Source organism: Rhynchophorus ferrugineus, unplaced genomic scaffold (assembly GCF_030347505.1).
Source record: "Rhynchophorus ferrugineus isolate W39M unplaced genomic scaffold, kcgeb_rfMv2 rfM6, whole genome shotgun sequence".
Lineage (NCBI taxonomy): Eukaryota > Metazoa > Arthropoda > Insecta > Coleoptera > Curculionidae > Rhynchophorus > Rhynchophorus ferrugineus.
The window spans coordinates 26,453,372-26,475,341 of record NW_027472585.1 but is presented as its reverse complement, the minus strand read 5'-3'; the positions used below and the strand labels follow the sequence as shown (position 1 = coordinate 26,475,341).

The window sequence follows — 21,970 nt, the reverse complement described above, 5'->3', positions numbered from 1 at the left end:
GAGCATTCGCAACGAGGCGTGATTAGAAGGATAATATTTAGGTGTTGTTTGTTTTTGTGGATGAGAAAAGTGAACAGAATAGCAAAAGGTAAAAATGAAACATTTTTTATTGTAATATCTAAATATAACACAGCTTATATAGATGATGTACAATTATATACTTACGATAAATATTTGGCAAAGAAAATATTAAAAAAACATTTCAAAATCAATAGTCTTCAACATATATATTGAACTGTACTATATATTTGGCAGAGTTATATTTAAGATAATATAAAATGTTCGATATACTATAGCTTATTAAATTTTGTACATTTAAAAGTATAAGTTTTGTGTTAAATCTGTTATATTACTTTTTAATGTATTGTTAGTACAATATATTGTCATTCAATTTTCCTTTGATATAATTGTAATGTAAATGTTACATTTATTTAAATAAAATGTATTTTTAAGCATATATTGTATTTTTATTAAAAAAATATTTTAAATTTCCCGCTATTCAAATTGTCAGTCGCGCCCTCTGATGGCAAATTAATGCTAAAATTGTTCACAGGTTATATATGCGAGATACACTTCTAATTCCTCTGTGTTTTGTGACTATGTATTAGTTATTCTGTGCACGGAACCCAGATTAAGTTAGCCTGACGTAATTAAAATTAACAAGACATTAAATAAAATAACATAGATGTAATATAAATGAATAAACATAATAACAAATATAAAGTACTTTATTTTGTTATAACAATATCATTATAACATCTTTTCAATATTATAATGATGTTTACGATACATATTCTATGAATAGTTATTCATGTGTAATTAATAATATTGGTAAATTTTTGTAGTTATTTTATGCGTGATGCGCAGATATTTCGGTGATTTACCGAATATTGAGGCTTGTCTTAAGATACCCTGTCTAATCACAAGTTTAGCACTTTATCGGCTAGATGGCCCCCTGGATAAACACCGGTCGACAGCCTACCGCTTGATTTCGTAGGGCGCACGTCGTCATGGCAACGGTAGGGCTCGATGCGCCGAAGCGGTGGCCGTCGTGTGGGCCGTAGCGTAGGGCTCGTCGGTGGCGGCATTTAGTGACGAAAAGCCCGTTGCGGCGACGGCGCCCCATCATCTGTCCGCCGGCGACGACAACAAAGCGGTCTTCGAAGCGTGAGAAGCGTCCCCTCCTCTCCTACACGGAGACGGATGCGCGAAGGCGGTAGTACCGCGCGTGTACCACCAACAACCGGTGTCCGTCCGCTACAGAATCCACCGTTATTACGTGACGATGTGAAAATGAGCGCCGCCGACGGTATGGTTGACGGTCTAACCTCACCCGGCTATTACGGCCGCAGCGGTCTCCTAGAGACTCACGTCCGGGGTCAGTGGTACCGAGTGTTCGTGACCCTCGAGGACGACTTCTTGTGCATCACGCTGGACGAGTCGTACGAGAATACCACTACGCTGAATGGCACTTTGAACAACAACATCGAAACACCGGGAGGTTTGTGCGAGACGCCGGATGTTCCCGATTCTGTGGCTAACCAGAAACGATTGGTACGCGTGGTGAAATCGGAGAACAACGGATTGGGTATATCTATTAAAGGGGGCAGAGAAAACAAGATGCCAATCTTGATCAGTAAGATCTTCAAAGGTATGGCAGCTGATCAAACCGAACAGTTGTACGTTGGAGATGCTATATTGTCGGTGAATGGAGATGATCTTCGGGAGGCTACTCACGACGAAGCGGTAAAAGCGTTGAAAAAAGCTGGCAAGGTCGTCGAATTAGAAGGTGGGTAGTAAACAACAGACAATTCTGTTCCGCTACATGTGGTGTTGCTAAACAGGAAACATGCAAAAAATGTAACAATACCCTTCAATTTCAAAACAACAGGTTGTCGTTGAACATATATAAGAGGTTTTAGATTTCTATATTCCTTTGCATATAGTTTGAGTATTTATGAAGAGATAAAACAGATAAACGTAATTACTTGACTTATACTTTGTTATAACAAGAGAAGAATGCTATTTTTGGCATAGCAAACATATTTAACATCAATATTGATAGAAAATTTGTCTATTTATTTGTAAATACAATCAAAGTAGAATAAAATTAAAGACGTGTTTACTGTAAATACGAGACAACTACGTCCGCGAACAACAGGTCGTTACTATTTTTTAGTGTTTTGTTTTTATTTCATTTAATATCTGTATATTAAATTTAAACATTTTCTAAATTTATATTACACAAAAGATTCTATGTATATTAATTATTTTATTGTAGAATAGTATACGCGCTTGCACATTTATATAAATACAAATTGTAAAATCTTTTTGATACCTCTTCGGTGAATATATGCGTTTTATAAACCAATTTACATCGATAGTGGATAATCTTTAGTAAATATTTAGAGCGACAAACAATATAAATCTAGTCAGGCGATTAATTTATACGTTAAATAGGAATTCGATATTATTTACATTTATTTTTAGCATCTGGAACAAACAGCCCGTATGATATTACCGTGTTTATGTTTTCAAGTAATTCCTAAAGACAGAAGTGTTAAAAGCAGAAGTATATTTATGAGTACCGCAGTCATCAAATTAATTTACTAAAGACAGCTGAGTCGCTCTTATATTGAAATAACTTATGATAAGGTCATCGACATAAGGCGTGGGCAGAAACTAAATCATTATGAACTACTGGTAAGGTTAATATATAACAAACATTTTTTATTAGAGCAAATTATGTCAAAAAATGTTATTAAGAAGAGGCTAAGAAGGCAAATATAATTGATTTGCAGCATATTCTAACGTGTATTCATGTTCTGTTAAATCTATTATTGTTTATTCATTTATCCATGAGATGTATTTTTTAAGTTTATACTAATACCGTCATTTTATACTCTTGAATAAGAGTATTTTAATCATTTTTATAACATGCAACGCTACATTATATATTAGACAGTTATCAGTTAAAAGTATCCTTTGTTTAATCTATATAAATAAAAATAAATGACTAAATGTGTTGCTAAGTGCACAACTGGAGAAAAGCTGGATGAATTCGGCAAAGAAAACTTTCCTTGAATTCTGTGGCTTAAAGAAACGATTGGTACGCGTGGTGAAATCGGAAAACAACGCATTGGCTATTTCTATAAAGGGGGTACGGAAAACAAGATGCCAATCTTGATCAGTAAGACCTCCAAGGGTATGATCACATTGAAGAGTTTTATGTTGGAGATGCTATATTGTCGGTGAACGGAGATAATCTTCGGGGGGCTACTCAGGACGAAGCGGTAAAAGCGTTGAAAAAGGCTGGCAATGTCGTCGAATTAGAAGGTGGGTAGTAAACAACAAATAATTCTGTTCCGCTACATGTGGTGTTGCTAAACAGAAAACGCACCGTGCAAAAATGTAACAATACGCAAAATAAACTTCAATTTCAAAACAACAGGTTGTCGTTGAATATATTAAGAGGCTTTAGATTTCTATAGTTTTTTATGTATAAAGTTTGAATTAACAGATTAAAGTAATTACTTGACTGTATCACTTTGATATAATAACATAAGAATGCCATTTTTGGCATGGCAAACATCATTAACATCAATATTGATAGAAAACTTATCTATTTATTTGTAAGTAGAAACAAGGTAAAACAAAATTAAGGACGTGTTTACTGTAAATACGAAACAACTATGTCCTCGGACAACAGGTCGCTGCTATTTTTTAGTGTTTTGTTTTAATTTTTTTAAATATCTGTATATTAAATTTAAACATTTTCTAAATTTATATATGCTTTTAAATTTTTCAAACATTTCTACAACGCGTTAAGGAAAATACAATCCAAATTATGTATATTTTACTGAAAATATTCTATTATTATTTTATTGTAGAATAGTATACACGCTGCACATTTATATAAATAAAATTTGTACATTCTTTTAGATACCCCTTTGGCGATTATATGCGTTTTATAAACCAATTTATATCAATAGTGAATAATCTTTAGTAAATATTTATTGAGACAAACAATATAAATTTAATGAGGCGATTAATTTATCAATAATTCGATATTGTTTACATTTGTGTTAAGTATCCGGAACAAGTAGCCGGTAGGATTTTACCGTGTTTACGTCTTCAAGTAATTCTAAAGGACAGAAGTGTTGAAGTAGAAATATATTTATGAGCACCGCAGTTATTAAATTAAATTGCTAAACACAGCTGTGTAGTAGTACTGAAATAACTTACGATAAGGTCGTCGACATAAGACGTGGGCAGGAACTAAATCATTATGAACTATTAGTAAGATTAAAATATAACAAACATTTTTTATTACAGCAAAATATGTTAAAAAATGTTATTAAGAAGAGATTAATTACAATAGATGCTAAGAAAGCCAATATAATTGATGTACAGTAGATTCTAACGTGCATTCAAGTTCTGTTATATCTATTAATGTTTATTTATTAATCCATGAGACGTAGTATTTAGGTTTATAGTAGTAGCTTTATTTTATATTGTTGAGTGAAAGTATATTAATAATTTCTATAATAGGTAAACCTACATTTTCTCCATTTTAATATATACGATATATAAAACAGTTATCAGTTAACAGTATTCTCTTTTGAATCCATATAAATCAAAATTAATGACTAAAATTGCAGAACTCGGGAAAAGCTAGGCCAAATCGGCTAATTTCAAAGAACGCTTTCCTGGAAGTCCTACGAGGATTGTTGCAAAAAGGAAAATTAGAAAAATTGTATAGGATAACTTATTTTCTATGCCAAGCTGTCAGTTTTAGGTGGGTATGCCTATCTGGGGTAGGTTAATCTAACCTATACTAAATTAAAATATAAAGAAAGAAAAATAAAATTTAATTAGTAGATATGTTACTATATACGTAAACCTTTTTTATAAACCGTAGTTGTTAAACAGACAATACATATTTCTTCTTTCTAAGATAATTGTTATATACATGACATATGAAAGATCACATCAATAAGTGATGTGTAAAGTATTTGACTCTAAATATTGCTCTAAAGTCTATATACATCTTTTTCCAAACATTTTAGTCTATGCATTTCACTGTTATCATTCACATTTAGTTGATTGGTAAGTCCATTGGGATTCATTGACGCCCTTTCGAAGTACTGAACACTAAGTACGAATCATCGACTATTGCACGCAATACTTAACTATAACACATTGAGTGATAACGATAATTAGATTCCGTAGATCTAAATGGCTCTAAGGATTGATTTGTACAGTGTTATATTGTTAAGGATCCTCCGATTTACTGGGCAGATTTGTAAAAGTTACAGGGGTAGATTTTGTTACATTGGCTTTAATATGCCAAGTTTTCAGCCACACTTGTACTCGTATTTTATTGAGGTGTATCTGATGCTATCATTGGGGGTTCGTGAGATGTTAAGATTGTCGTGTCTACATATGGTGCCACAGTTGTGATTTTGGTGGTAGGTAGATTAGCAGAATACATGATATACTTGTATAATGCTGGAACCAGCACACTGCCTTGGCGAATTCTTTAATTTATTGGATATAATTCAGATTGTTCATCGTCTAGCCTTATATTAATTGTTTTAATTATATTGTCTGTCGAATTTGAGATTAGAGGTAATAATATTAGGCCGATAGACTACTTCTGTTTTTTATAAATGCAAACGTCAAGTTGATGTAAACTACTTGAATCAGCATATCTGACAATTTTTCTTTCCCCCATATATAGTTTGATTGATTTTCAATGGTTTCTCAACCAGTGCGTGTTATTTTCTTGGTTCTTTTTAAATTTTCGCTTCTTTTCGTCATTCGACACACAAATTCCTCGATAAGGATTTTTGATTGTTTGGTTAAAGCAAGTTGGTATTTATTTCTACTTAGTTCAAGGTTCATGCTGTCTGTAAGATGTGGTCGGAGTAAGTTGGGTCGAATAACTCGAAATTTTAGAAACCTATTTTCAGTTTAAAATCACTTCAAAATCACACAAAAGATCGGATATCCTAAATCCATTCAGTTCGTTCAAGGTGATAGCGTTGTAAAATTGAATCGAGTGGCTTTCAGTTGATCAGTATGCCGTATCAGTAATGCGTAATTATTGGATTTATGATCTGAGTTTGCCCGAACGAAGTGTTGAAATACAAAAATGAAGCCGCTGGATTGTTTTGGTTTAACTACCAGTCAATGTAGTCGTTGGTTTCAGAAGCAGGAATTTATTCCGTATGTGTTTTTACAGATATCTATAAGTAGCTTCCAAATAGCTTCATTGATATCAATTTTAGATTATTAGAAAATATAAGTTTGTGGGATTGTCGTTTTGCAATGGCTTTTTGATGGAACTACGTCTTTCAGGTCAGCTAGTATTTAGGAATTAAAGAAAAAACGATAACGTTTCTTAGAATGAAAGAAGAAACTTGCTTTTAACCGCTTTTAATTTTAGTTTCAATGAATTAATTTGGCGTTTTAAAACGTTTAAGCAGTTTTAGCAGCCATTACATTTTTTATGACTTCGCTAAATACTGTCCAAGATCTTCTAAAGCTTTCAAAAGTAATACATTTTTCATCGTATGTATTAAGTCTACAAATAAGGTACGACTGCTCGCTAGAAGAAAGCACCAATAAATTATTTTAAAATTCCAGAGTATCGCTGGAGATTTAAATTGATGTGCATGCGTTGACTATTAAATTAAATAATAATTTTTCAGCTGATACACAGGTTACTTGCTGTATTCGCCGAAAAATTACTTTTTCTGATTGCTAATTATTTTGAGCGAAAGCATTTGATTTCTATGAAGGAATAGATTTTAAAATTTTGAGATATCCTATATAGAGATACTAGAACTGGTAATGATCTTCATGGTATCTAACAGTTTCACTGCTGTCGTTGAAATAATCGATGGCGGTGACGGTATTAACCGACAACAAGCTTCCAAATGTCATTCACAAAGTCAATTAAGTATTAATTCATCTCAATATATTATAAATCATTTTTAGCCTAAAAACCATCTCTTGAATAACATAAATAATTAGGGACTTGATCGATACCTGTTGGTGAAATGAAAATTATCAATGAAAGTATTAATACAAAGAATTGTTAAATTCGATGGTTTTGTTATTTCTCTGCATAAAATAACACTTTGCCGTTTTTTTTTGAACTGTTTCAATATCGTGGTTTTATCATATATATATATATATATATATATATATATATATATATATATATATATATATATATATATATATATATATACCAACATCCCTATTTCGATACGGTATAATAATATTGGCAACATTATGAGAAAACTTTATAGGAAGTGATAGAAATCATTTTGTCCCAATATTTGCCAGTAAATGCCATTTTGATTTTTAATGATTAAGGCACATACAAGCTGATACTAACAATTAGATACTTATACACTATATAAACTTTAAATCGTTTATAATGGGTATTTATTTAAACTAGCGTTGGGAACTATCGACTGGAAATAGTCGAAACAGTTAATAGTCGCAAAACAGTCGAAACAGTCGATAGTCAAAAAAATAGCGACTGAAAATAGTAATTACTATTTTCAGTTAAATGCACGGTTCGACTGTTTTTTTCTCTTCGTGATGTAAGACGAAGATGTACGAATTCTTGGCTGTATAAAATGTGAGATAGGAAAGGACGGAGATAAATGCTTGAAGCAGTTAATTTTAAATGTCTTTATATTCTCCAATGATGGTATAAGCGAGACAGAGATGTATATATATATTCATTCACCTGATAACTTTAAAAAAGAGAAGAAAAAAAACTAATTTCTATTATCATGTAATAAATAATATAATTTTAAAGGGAGTAGGATTACTTTTATACTGAATGTTCTGTGGATGTGTAAAAAGGAATGGAATAATAACACCACAAATGTTTAATCCTGTTTAAATATATTAATTTATTATTGATATTTTTAAATAAAATAGCATAATAAATATAAATAGTACAATACAACTTAAATAAAACCTAAAAACTAAAGAATTTCAATAACCATAACTACTAAATAAAATGTAAATATAAACCTAATCATTGAAAAATCTAATCCATGATGAACCTAAAAATGATCGTACAATAACCACCAGACCGTACCAATATCGTACCAGACCCTTTTTAATAAAGTATATATAAAACGAAAATAGTAACTAAAAGTAAACGACTGAAACAGTCGATAGTAAATAGTAATAAAATCAGTCGGACCGAAAATAGCGACTGAAATAGTTACTAGTAAAAAAACAGTCGAACCAAAAATAGCGACTAAAATAGTCGATAGAAAAAAGTAGTCAATTACTGAACAGTCGATAGTCGATTTCAGTCGATTGTTACCAACACTAATTTAAACATTATCATATATTAGATATTGAACTATCTTGGCCTTAGTATAATGTGCTGGCTGTTATATGGTATATGGTTGGGAAGCTGTTAATTGTAATGTAGTTAATGGACAGAAGTCCGATAGCATTATCCTACCATTAATTATAATATAAATTAAATAAATTATATTAATGTATAATGGCTGAAAATCTTGTCCCTAGAAGTCCATAATCATTATTTTATTCTTATAATTTTATTGCTAAATATAACGATGTCTATTAATGTTTTCTTAATTGTTTAGATTAATTAGAATATTCTGACAAAATATTAGATAACGTTCATAGTCACTTACTTAAATTTATATCAACGTTTATTTTTGGAATCTTATTAGTTTATCAACTCGGCTCCTCTTGACGGTCATTTTATATTCATATCGTCTTCTATAATTATTTTGAAATATTTATTATATTATAGTATATTAGTGACATTTGTACCATCATGTTAATGGCAATTATTCATAACTATTACTATTTAAAATATATTGTACATGTATGTTCAATATTCTATCAATGGTTAAACGATTAGGTTTTTATAAAGCTTAGATGACATAACTTGACATGAATTAATAAAATAATTAGTTGTCGCATTGTGATGCGGGTAGGTCTTCTCACTGTTACAGATGTTTGTGATTCTTCGATAAATATAATGATGCGAAATAACAATTTCAACTTTGTCTCTAACCAGGTTGTACAAGGTAGAATAATTTCTGGTGTTTTCATATTGACCATTCTATAGTCTGATTGCAAGAGTATAGTTTATATTACTTATAAGCATTTTTGATATAATATCTACATGATATGTAGAAGATTTAGATTTGGTGTACACTATTCACTATCTACCACGTCGCATATTTAGCTGATTAGCCAGCACATTCGGTTGCACTAACACTCTTTTAAAGTACATAAGTTAGCGTTAACACAAACATTTTGAAATCACTTGTGGATCATAGAGGGATATCGCGTTTAGCATATATTTAAATAATTTTACAAAGCATAAAAAGCTAACTAGCTTTAATCTTGTGCTTTTAATTTTTTTGATAATTTTGTCTTTCTGTTTTGATCTATATTTATATTGATAATTATTACAGTTTAATTTAATATTTGTTCAAGTTTTTATAGTTCCATTGTCTTGGATATGAACTTGAACATCGCATATTCCTATAGTAACGCGGAGAAAAAGTAATAACTTCCTTTTCAAAAGATATTCAGGGGTAATGTAGCGAGTCGAGCTTAACTGCCAGATGTCGCAGACATCTATTCTTTTGTTAAAGGCAGATGATCTGCGGGCGGGGATATATGATGGAATTATAAAACCGGAGAATTTGTCGGCGCCTTTTGATTAGTAAACAATATTAAACACAATGAATATGCGGTGCATATGTTGTTTTACATAGTGTATCACGTGATATACATTAAATAGTAATAATTTTTTTAACTCACTAACTGAATATTTGATCGCAACTATTGGGTTAAATTTTAATTTCGGCTTTAGTATTTATTGGTTTAAAGATAACTTGGCTTCAAATGACGCTGTCGGCACTAAGCCAACCTATAGACTAATGAATGAATAACCTGAGGCCATCTCAGATGGTATTTGGTTTTAGCCCGCCTAATTACTATTGAAATTATTGTTGGATTTTAAAAGATATTGTATAGAAAAAAATTGAATATACATACATGGAAATAAACTAAATGAAAATTATCAAGAATTGGTGGGTAGGGTCTATTAAGGATACCGAAGAAATATCGATATATCGTTATGTCGATATTTTCCGAAAAAAAAATTTTTGTTCGATATTTTTTTGGCCGTTATATCGATATTTTTTAGCCGATACTTTTTGATATTTTTTCAAAATAAATTAAATATAGTTTTTAATAAACCTTTAAAATTTATAGTTAATTTTAGAGGTTTGGTGAATTTTGGTACTTCATTTTAAAGGTTTATCAAATTTATCATTATTCTGTAAAATACACAAAAAAACATATATATTTTGGGTTAATATTTTACTATTTTTATTGTTTCTTGGAAATATAAGTACAATTTTTGTAAAATATCGATATTTTTTAATCTTGTTGCAAAAAATATATCGATATTTTATCGATATATTTTTTAATATGTCAATATTTTTTCGGTGGCCAACACCGCTGGGGTCTATATCGTAAATATAATAAATACAGTTTAGAATTATGTATGCGTAAAACCCTCTTTAAATTGTTGTTTTTCTCTACGCTTGAAGGCACATCAGCGTAACCAATTCGTTTATGATTGGCCGGAAGGATGTTTGTTATCTGTTTTAGTTGTGCGAATCAATTTTGTCATAAATTTAATCTAAAAACAAGACATATATTTTATAAAACAGCTGATTGAGAAACAGAGTAGGCTCTACTGTAATTTCGATTAACCCGCGATTTCGGTTCACCAAATAATATACTGTATTTTGAACTGTTTATGGACTTTATTTACTTATTTTAATGTGTACAGACTACATATGTTATTTTAGATACTAATATTCAATTCAATACTAATATTATACAATGCACAATTTTTCCGCTATATTCCAACTTAACCTAACTTTTTATAAATGTCAATCATTTCGACTAATTACGTCGAGGACATCCGAGGACATTTCTTTCATCGAAGAAAGAAATATTACTCATCGACGTGTAAATCAAATATATAATAAAAGCGTCTTTACATATAAAGACGCAACAGTGCCAACTTCAACTTCAGTGATTTCTTCCAAAATAGTATTCAACAAAGACACCTTTTCCCTTGTAGGCATAAAAACCATTACAAACAAGCTAGTTTTATGCTAATGCGACCTCTCCTAGGATTAACAATATAAGAATATAGTATAATAATGTTGGGCCATTCTGATTAACTTTTCACCTTTATCAGTCGTAGGGCTAAATTAAACCCAAGCACAAAATATAAAATATATTTAAATAAGACAATCGCATATCTTAAATAAATAAAAACCGAGATCAAAATATATTGTAGAACAACTATTTTTACAATAAACGAATAATGGTAATTATAAGGAAATGAAAATGTACATGAGCAAACAATTTTTCGATAACAAGAGTGAAATTAATAATACATATGAATTATAACAATTCGAAGGTATCACGACCGATACTTCTAATCTCAGGTCATAATGAAATATAAAGGTACTGGCAGCAAAAATACGAGCGATTAGCACAATTAATCACATGTGGTGATAAAACAGATAAATATTAGTACCGAAAAATAATTGTACCGACATGTAACGGTACTGGTAATGACAGACATTGACATTGATAGTCAATAGCAATAATATAATAACCAGGATGATTAATAACCATCGTAGAATGTCGTAGTCAATAACTCTTACAGAGTAACCATAATGATTAACAACAATCTTACTCCATAGTAGTCATTAACAATGACAGAAATCAATAAAATACAGCGAATAATAGCAATAATTGATAGCAATGGTAAAAATGTTAGTATGAATTATTACATGACTGGCGACCAGAAAATAATGCACATCGTACCCGCTTATACCCTAACACTCACAGTAATGTACGTGCAATGAGATCAAGGGAAGGAGATGCGCGAGATCCTGCGACTAGGGTTAGTTGGCCTCGCTAGGGTAAAGCTAATAAGAAATAAATCAACAAACAAAATCGTGCATGCACTTCACTTAACACCTATGGTGAACGTGCAATGCGCACAAGGGAAACAGCCAAATCAAACACGATACACTAGATACGTTGCCACCATCAGAGGGGGGGAACCACTGAGTGGCATCACTGGCGTTTATGTATGCTTCAAATTATTAATAGTATTTAATTATAAATCAGTTACTTTAGCCACTTAACTTAATATAGATAGATAAATAAATAAATATTAGGAAAACATAAAATTAATTTAATTTGGAATGAAATCAAAAAGAGAATACTGGAATGCTCTATGAACAAACTCACCATTTAAAGAAACTCAAGTAGTGGCTCTGAGCATCGCGTCTTCACAAATAAGTCTTATGAAGTTCTAACGTCTTTTGAACATGTTAAGATATCACGTCTATTAATCCATGAAAAAGTATCAACTATGTTGCCATTCGTGGTAATTATTTCTAATGCTGGGTATCCGCAAAACCGAAAATCCCATTTCATTTTATATTATCGTTCAAACCTTTTTAAACATAAATGACCCAAAATTAAAAAGGTCTAAAATATTGAATTACTTGATTATTAGATCGAATTGTAAATACCACATATATTTGAAAGGATTTATAATTTCTTGAATGGTACGCCATTGTATACCTTTTTTTTATGCTGAAGAAAAATATATGGAAACAATATACACAAAGAATAAAAACTCGCTTCTACTTACACTGCATCAGATGAACCTGAGCAGATTAGTCATTGAAAATTGTCACTTCATTATTCATATTCTACCTGAAAACAAAATAATAAAGACTTCTACGTCTTCGGCGTCTGCGTACGCTATGAAGCGTACCGCTTTCGGTGTTTATCATGCACCAGGTGATCTGCTAGAAGGTATCAGCTCAACTAAAAGAACCGAACATATAACCTTTTCACTTCATTTCATTATTGTCCCAGGTTGTTCCATTTACTCACCCTGCATTTCTGTTATCTCATCTTATCAGTTTTTTGTACATTATTGTTTCTCAGTAACTCGTGTTGTTCAACACTTACCCTATTTTAATGTTAATATGAAAATAGTCTCTTGATTTTTCTATGTCTGTTTTTATAAGTTATGAAAAAGATCACAGTCACAGATATATATATATATATATATATATATATATATATATATATATATATATATATATATATATATATATATATATATATATATATATATATATATTCTGATAATTTTTTAAAGTGTAAGTTTAAAGTTTTAAGCTTTTTAAGTTCAAAGAAGTATTTATTGAGATTGAGAAAAATTGGCAAACCATGTAATGTTATTTCTTATTGTTTACAAAACTATTTTTTTTTATATAGATAAATATAAAATCAATCGAATTAAAACAATTAAGTTAGATAATTACACACAACAGTTATATACATAGATACTTTTTTACCAATAGATATTGCTAATCAAAGTACATATAAGCACCCATTAGAAATAATGTATAGTTAATATTCGGAATATTATTTTCATGTATTCAGAATCGTTCAGTATTTAATTGTCATGTAGTTCAAGATGTAATCGTTATTCAATGCTAATTTTATGATTTCGGATTGGGATTTTTTTTTTCGTGGTAAATTAAGATTTTTCGGGATTTTCAACATTTTTGCTGAGAGAGGAAAGAAGCATTGGTTAAAACGGGCACGGTTAATGAATTGGAAAAAACCAGCAGGACCGAAAAAGTGTTTTCTTGTAGCACTTTTACTTCGCAAGATGTAAGACTTTCATGGAAATGGGCGTAAAATCCCGAATAGCGAACCCTTTTTCCATTACTGACCCGTTTTCGAATTATTCAAATTAAACTTCATTTATGCATTACAGATTTATATTTCCCGTTTTTATTTTATAATAATCTAAAAAAATATATATTTTTTTAAATTTGCATATTTTATTTAGTTCTACTTTTAGTTGTTCTCATATTGAATGACATTTATTTAACGATACTTCAAGGAACAAACGTTTATAAACTAATAAAATTTCTAGACAGATGTTAATTATAAGGGATATGAATTAATTTTGAGAGATATGCAGGATGTATTTTAATATCCGGAATTTTTAATTGGGTATTCCAGTGTAGAGATTTAAGTTTAGTTTAGGTTTTTAGTTCTTAAGTTTAGGATTTTCAAAATTTAATTAATTTTTAAATATATAGCTGTTTTACTGTTGCTGTATCTTAACGGCAGTGTCAAAAAATGAAGCGTTTTTTTTTAAAGTTGGTGTGAACCTATATATACATTCTTCTATCGTATAATGTAAAGCTTTCGGTTGGATTTGAAAATGGATTTTTACTGTAAAGAAACGGAAATGCCAAAAAATTGTTTGACTTTGCTTTGTATAATAGCGTATTGATATTAACACTTCTCTAGATTAAAAATGTTGATTGATACAGATTACTAGAAAGGTTGCAATCGTGACAACTGTGGTGTGCCATTTTTGAGACTCCCCTCTTGAGAAACTTGTAACTTTTGGATTTTTAATATTTTCATTTATTTTTCTTTTATGTATTCTTTAAACTTTAATAAATGTTTAGTAAAACGGATAGAATAATTTTTTTAAAAATTATTTCACTTGAAAAAGTACCTAAAATGCTTATCTCTAGACTAGAAAACTCCTTTAAGGAATTTAATTATTGTGTTATTAAAAATTTTGAACGTTCCCCATTCACAGGTTCATCTCTATTGATAACTAATAATCTTGTAAATCGATATATTAAAAGCGATAAATATTGGCGAAAATGCGAAGTATCTGTTAAACGTCATAGGTTATTGTTAATTTTTCTCAGTTAACGTCATTTTAAAGTCAAAACATAACCCGTCACATCGAAAATATTCTTTTCGTACAATCTTTAACATATTAAATATTAATAATTTTTCCAACAATAAGTCATTGATTGTTGTACCCAAGGCTTCCCATTATTCAGAAGCAATAGAGCCATTAAAATCTAGACTAGTGTGAAAAATAGAGACTACAGGGAAGTGAAAAAGATATAGTACAAGAATGGCTTGTTATGCGCATCCACATTCCGATAATCGGTATCCGGTTATGTTTATAATTTATTAATTATATGGTTATGTTCATAAAAAATAATAAAACTTTACTTATTATGGGTAATAGAATAAATAAACAAGTAAAGGTGAGGCAACAAATTGAGTTTATGAATATATATTAATCCCATTATCTGATAGTATACTATATATTGTACAACATTCATTCAGAATTGTTAATTAAAAACGTTAAAACCATAAATATTTAACCATAACTAAAATTAATAGATTCTAGATGTGACAATATTTACAAAATTACCAGGACAGGGTAATTTTCAAATATCACATAATGGCAGATAATGTAAAATGTTACTGGTTATCTAGCACTGTTTGGTGTCACTGTTCCGGTAGTTATTACAAATTTGCATTATAATTTTACATTTAATAAGAATATGCATCGAATGAAATAAGCTTGATTTCATTTTACAACTTTAAATTCCGTTAGTTGGTCTAATATATTGATAATTGTATTCGCATTGAGATGGATTGTTTTCCATAGAGAAACAATATCTTTGGCTAAATGTACTTTTCAACGAAATATAGGAATTTGCATAAAAACAATAAAAACATCAAACATATCCAAACTAATTTGAAATGTTATTTCATTTAAGTGCACCTGCGTTCAACTAGTCAGCAACATCTATATCTTGTTCATTTCCACGTACTGTAAAAAATAGGCTTCAAAATTGAGACAATAGATAAAGAGTATGGATGATTAGGTCGTTATTCTTTTTTAATTCATCGATCAGTTCATTAATCACCCGAAAGATCATCCGACCTAATGAATCATGCAACGACATCAAATGGAGTTGGCCGTGCGAAAACAACAGGTTGGTGCTGATGGCGCTCGCATAGTTTCCGTTATCGGGAGCTCGAATTTCGTCCACATGGACGAGCGCGTGGCCTGCAACTGGAGGGACCCCTTTTGATTTTATTTTTCAATTATCGCCCTTATCGGGCAACAAGTCAAACCGCTCCGTAATTGAAATTCTTGATCCTCTTTTCCGTTACTTCAAATAAAACGACGGTTCTGTTTGACAAATTCCCAACAAATGGAAGGTTTTTAATTTTATTTCGTTGTTTAGAACTGAATATATTCAAGTAGTCTTTGTTTTTAATTATTGTTGAAGTAATAGAATAGGATGGATGACTGTAAAGTTGTGTGTGTTCTAAAAAGAATACTAGAAATCTTGATAATTTACACATAATTGAGTAAATATTCCGAATAAAAATATACTAAGTAAAAGTACTGTCAGTACAGCAATTGGCAAGAAAATTAATAAATTAAGGTAATACCTGTAAAGAGGGTAATTTTAAAAATTCAAATCAAATGCCGCTGAATTTGTTAAGATCAATAAAAATTGTATCCATGCCAAACCTACTGAAAAATGTTGTGATAACAATTTGAAAATATTCATATTACATAGTTGATAGTAATTACCACACATAAAAGGTTTAACTTATATACATTTAATGAGGGATGTTTGATTTTCTTAAACGTTTAGCAGCTCTGTAGAATGAAAAGGCATATCAGGTATTGTATCAAATTACCTTGTAACATGTGTGTAAATAAAATTCGTAAATTGTAATTTACAAGTTCATTTTAATAAGAACCTTACAATCTTATATGCATGTGCAACTACAATACTCCATCAAATAGATGAAGTTTAAACTATATATCTACTTAGTTTTTTTTACTTTACTTGACTTCAGTGACGACATTTGGGTTCATGCATTGTCTGTATTGTTCGAAATGTTGGAGACTTATATTTGTCATAACATACATACCAGGCTGTAAAAACCTGATAATATCTGAAGAAATAACATCACTTTAAACGAAAAGCAAAACACATTAGAAACAAAATAAAACAACTATACTGGTTAGTCGGATACTCTCAACTTGATCTAAAATCAAAGAGGTTGATCTATAAGACAATTAAAATTCAAATCAACTAGTCATACAACGCTGTCAAAACAAGGTTCTTCGTCTTCGATTGATTACCAATTCCTATCACTACGTAACCAACGAAGAACTGCACGATGACCTGGAAATCCAATGGTTTTGCGAAGTTATCCAAGATTTCACCTTGAAACACGAAATAAGATTACTAAATCATACTAACGTGGAAGCAATACAACTGCTGGACAGCGTGCAGGATGCCAGGAGATTGAAGCGAACAAAACCATACGAACTTATATAAAGTGTATACCTTTAGTGTAAACTATAGCTATAAGTTATTATAATTTTATAATTGAGAAATACATATTGATGTATTTTCTCGCACTCGTCTTGCTTGTAAATTAATCCAATTACAAATGAAAAGTAGTAATACATTAATGTAGCATTAAGATTGTGCTAAGCGTATTTAATAAAGATGTTATAAAAAAAATCTTAAAAAATATTCAGTTTCAAATATATTGAAAAAATTAGTAGCTCTCTTCAAGGCGATAGATCATTTTGCAAGAATATATTTTAAGAATTTACGTCTTAAAGTAATACAGACTGTGTATTTCTTAAATATTTTTATTATTTTACCTATTGCTCTTTTGTACATGTACATATTTTCAACTCTCATTTTGTTTCTGAATATTTTATTAGTTAGGTCGTTAGTTTGTCCCTTACAACTTTTCCGTAAGCTGTACATATGTTGGGATAAAGCATTATATCCCAGTAAGTATGTAAATTAATTTGGAATCACTCTTCTATTTTATATAAAATGTATTTGCGCGGTTTAGTAGCGTTGCTATATAAGGCCAGTGATTACAGTAACATAAGGATGGGGAAAAAGTAATGCTTTTTTTACCATTTATTATTCAATAAATGGTAAGTAATTTTGGAAGTATTTCCACTGCTATAAAAACATCATTACTCAAATAGACACTTATTCTCATCAACCGTTCAAATTATATTTAAGCTTCGAAGAAAATTCTCCTATAAAGACAATTTAATTTTACTAATGGCAGTTCAGCGTTGCATACATTGAAGACACTTAAATCTTTTGTTAGTTCCACGCTTGTTGCACAAGAGAACAATAAACTTCTGGAATATACATTACTTTAATTGGCTGAAACGAGAGAACAAAGGAAAACGGTCCAAAATATCGAATAAAAGGCGTGAAATTGTCAACGGATAAGAAATATGTAGAGGAGGAAAGCTACAAGTGAACGGAAATAACAGCTTTGGAATGGGTCAACATTAAAAGATATGCCGCTATTTTCATTTAATGTTATGAAATTTTGTTTTCCTTCGTTGATTTTGTCGAGAGTTGGATAAATAAATACATTTTATTACTATTATGCTAGTTTTTATTATATATATAATACATAGATACAGAAGTATGTTTATGGTTGTTTATATACAGCAATTTTCGTTAGATACAATTGTATCAAAGCAGTTGTTGACTTCGACTTCTAGAATAGTATTAAATACCTATTCGTTTCGATTTTATTCCTAATGAGTTTTTCTCGAGTTTATCGGAATAGTCTGAAAGCTTTCTTAGCTAAATCAGGCGAATATAATAGAATAATACGAGTTGATTTTGTGATGGAGTAAAAGAACAATGTTCTGTCAGTAGACACATAAAACGACACCCGAAATACTCGTCTGATATGTTTTGCTATAGTAGTATAGTATATAGTATCATTTAAATTGATACTGTTAGAATGAATGCAGGTGGACTTAACTAACTGCCAAAGGTTATTGCCCCATGGCGGTGTTAATAGAGGGTAATTAGTAGCACAGGTTCGTGGTTCAGAGTCCTCGTTAAAACATCACATGCAGCTAATTTTTAAACACTAATTAAATCATCAAATATATAAGTAATAAGTAATTTTTTATTAGTATATACTTGTATAAATAGTTACAAAACTGCTTCTAAAAGATTTTTTATTATTAAATAATTTTTCAGTAATAAAATTTATAAAACAACAATCTGAACAATAATTGATTAACGAGTATTTTTATGAAGTTCTAAATTACTATATAAAAATTTAAAGATTTTCGTATTAAAATTCCTAATAAGGTTTCATAAACCAATATTAACATTTATACTGCATTTGTACTAACACCACATTACACTAGTTCAAAAGTTTAGTCTTCTTGAGTTCGTCTTGTTCGCTCCGTATGTCAAGAAGGCAGACTTCTGCCTCAACATTGATATGGAGAAGTCTCTTTTCATGATTCAGAGCTGGCCTTAATGGTCTGGTTAATGGTGCCTATTTCTAAATTTCTATAAAGATCAATGTTTCTAAGTGCAACGTAGTATTAACCGCTCTTCTTAATAATTTGTTGTAAAATCGCTGAGTTAGTTTCAGATTACCTTTCTTATCCATATCTGGATATCACATGCTCATATAGGCTTAATGTTTGCTTATGACAAGTCAATTGAACAGTCCTCGGCCTGACACATTGATGGCGCTACTAGAATTAAAATATGTTTTTAGTTTGCCCTAATCCTAAAAAGATGCTGATATAAATTTGATAGCTATCTGATCATTAGTTTGTGAATTATAGTATTTTGAGTGAAGCAACTTTTAAAAAGCAAAAAGTTGTCTTGATGCCGAGTTTCCGGACACTTCCTCAGGAAAATCAACTATCAAGGATTCGTATGCTAAGTTTAGACGTGGTAAAATGAGCACCGAAGACAGTGAACGCAGTGTACGCCCAAAAGAGGTTGTTACCGACGAAAACATTTAAAAAATTGAACAAAATGATTTTGAATGACCGTAAATTGAAATTGAATGAAATAGCAGACACTTTAAATATATCAATTGAACGTGCAGATCATATCATTCACGAATATTTGGGTATGAGAAAACTCTGTGTAAAGTGGGTGCCGCGCGAGCTCACTTTTGACCAAAAACATCGACGAGTTAATGATTCGGAGCAGTGTTTGAAGATGATCAAGCATAATAAACCCGAGTTTTTGCGTCGATATATGACAATAGATGAAATATGGCTCCATCATTTCACTCCGAAGTCCAATCGACAGTTATCCGAGTGGACTGCACACGATGAACCCGCTCCAAAGCGTGGGAAAACGCAACAGTCGGCTGGTAAATTTCATTGACTATCTTGAAAAATGAAGGACCTTCAACAGCGATTATATAGCGTTATAAACTATTATAGACCGTTTGAAGGAGTAAATGGCCGAAAAATGGCCGCATTTAAAGAAAAAGAAAGTGATGCTTCACCAAGACAATGCACCGTGTCACAAGTCAGTGGAAACGATGGCAAAAATCCATGAATTGGGTATCGAATTGTTTCCTCATCCACTGTATTCTCCAGATCTGGCCTCCAGCGACTATTTCCTGTTCTCAGATCTCAAGAGAATGAGGTGATCGCCGAAACTGGTATTTATGGCCGAAAAATGGTAACGAAATGTTGGGGGGTCGCTATAATCAGTGTAATCACCATTGAAGGGAACTATGCTGAATAAAAAGGATTAATTTTGGCAAAAAAGTGTGTTTTACTATGGTAGGGCAGGGTCTTTTCAATTGACCTGTTAAAGCAGTACTTTATTAAACAAGGAACGATGTATTATTCAGTTTACATGCCAAGCCTCGTTTATTATATTTCATTGTATTTTACGTTTTGTTCTGCGACAGTGAAAATAAGCAATCGTTGAAATGTGTGATCTCTCAGACTTCGAAAGAGGGTAAATTTTTGGGGCTCGGTTAGTCGGAGTGATTGTGATGAGAGCAGCCGAATTGTTTCAAGTCTCATGATCGACAGTATAGTGGATGGTGAAAGGAATAGTGGCTGAAAAAAATTAACTGACAGAGACTGATAAACATTAACAAAATATTGTATCCAGGAACATAAAATCATCGCGGAAAAATTGATAGCAAAATTCACTCACTTGAGTAACACTACTTAAAAAAAGTATGACGGGAGCTACACAAAGCTAATATTTATTGAAGGGTGCGACTGCGGAACCCTTTATAATGACAGCCAACGCTCATCCAAGGATAAAACTTGGACACTTGGTAATTGGCAGAATGTGGTTCAAATAATTTACATTAGTTTGCACAAACGGTTGGGTTTATATATGGAGATCTCCTAAAGGAGCCTACGATCTAGACTCTCTGTCTCCCTAGAGTCAAGCATGGGGGAGGTTCCGTTATGATTTGGGCGACAATATCGTATTATTCAGCTAGTCCTTCCATTCACATCACTGGCCTTATTATTACTATGGCCATCAAGTTTAAACTATGACTATTATATTGCTGTCATATTCTGTCATACACTGTCATATTCCAAGATGGTAATTGGCCCTTATATACTGCCAAATAGGTTAACATTTAGTTTAAGGAGCATCAGGATATCATCAAACATCTTCTCTGACCAGCATAATCGCCAAACCTCAGCACAATTAAACGTTATAAGAAGTTTGAAAACGTTGAGTAAGGAGTAGATTTCCATCTTCAACATTATTGAAGCAATTGGCAGATTTGATATAATAATGGAACAAAGAATCTACGAATCTATTAGGCGAAGAATTGCAACTGTTTTAAAGGGAAATTGTGACTCAACATCTTATTAATAAATATAACTCTTGTGTATATGTTAGTTGTTCATATTATTTTATCCATTCCTTGATTATTAACAGGGCAGAATTTATTTCAAATAGCTAATACATTCTTCTAAATTTAATATTTGTTCTACATTTAATTTAGTACTTCTTTCTTCTTGTTTGAATGATCCTTTCAGCGCAGCTACGTGTGCAATGTGATTATTAAATATTTTGCTGTATTATTCCACAGTCTGTTGTACCATATGGTATTTGAATATATATTATGGTAGGAATGT

The 21,970-nt window shown here is 31.0% G+C and overlaps 1 protein-coding gene across 1 annotated transcript in view; it reads left to right on the top strand.

The window, feature by feature from the left end:
• Positions 1-1,086: 1,086 nt before the first annotated feature.
• Positions 1,087-21,970, top strand: part of LOC143197865 (beta-1-syntrophin) — a 335,664-nt gene continuing 314,780 nt past the window's right edge. Inside the window, exon 1 of the mRNA XM_076406627.1 lies at positions 1,087-1,789. Coding sequence (XP_076262742.1) covers positions 1,204-1,789 — 586 coding nt within the window. The 5' untranslated portion in view covers positions 1,087-1,203. The remainder of the gene's footprint in view (positions 1,790-21,970) is intronic.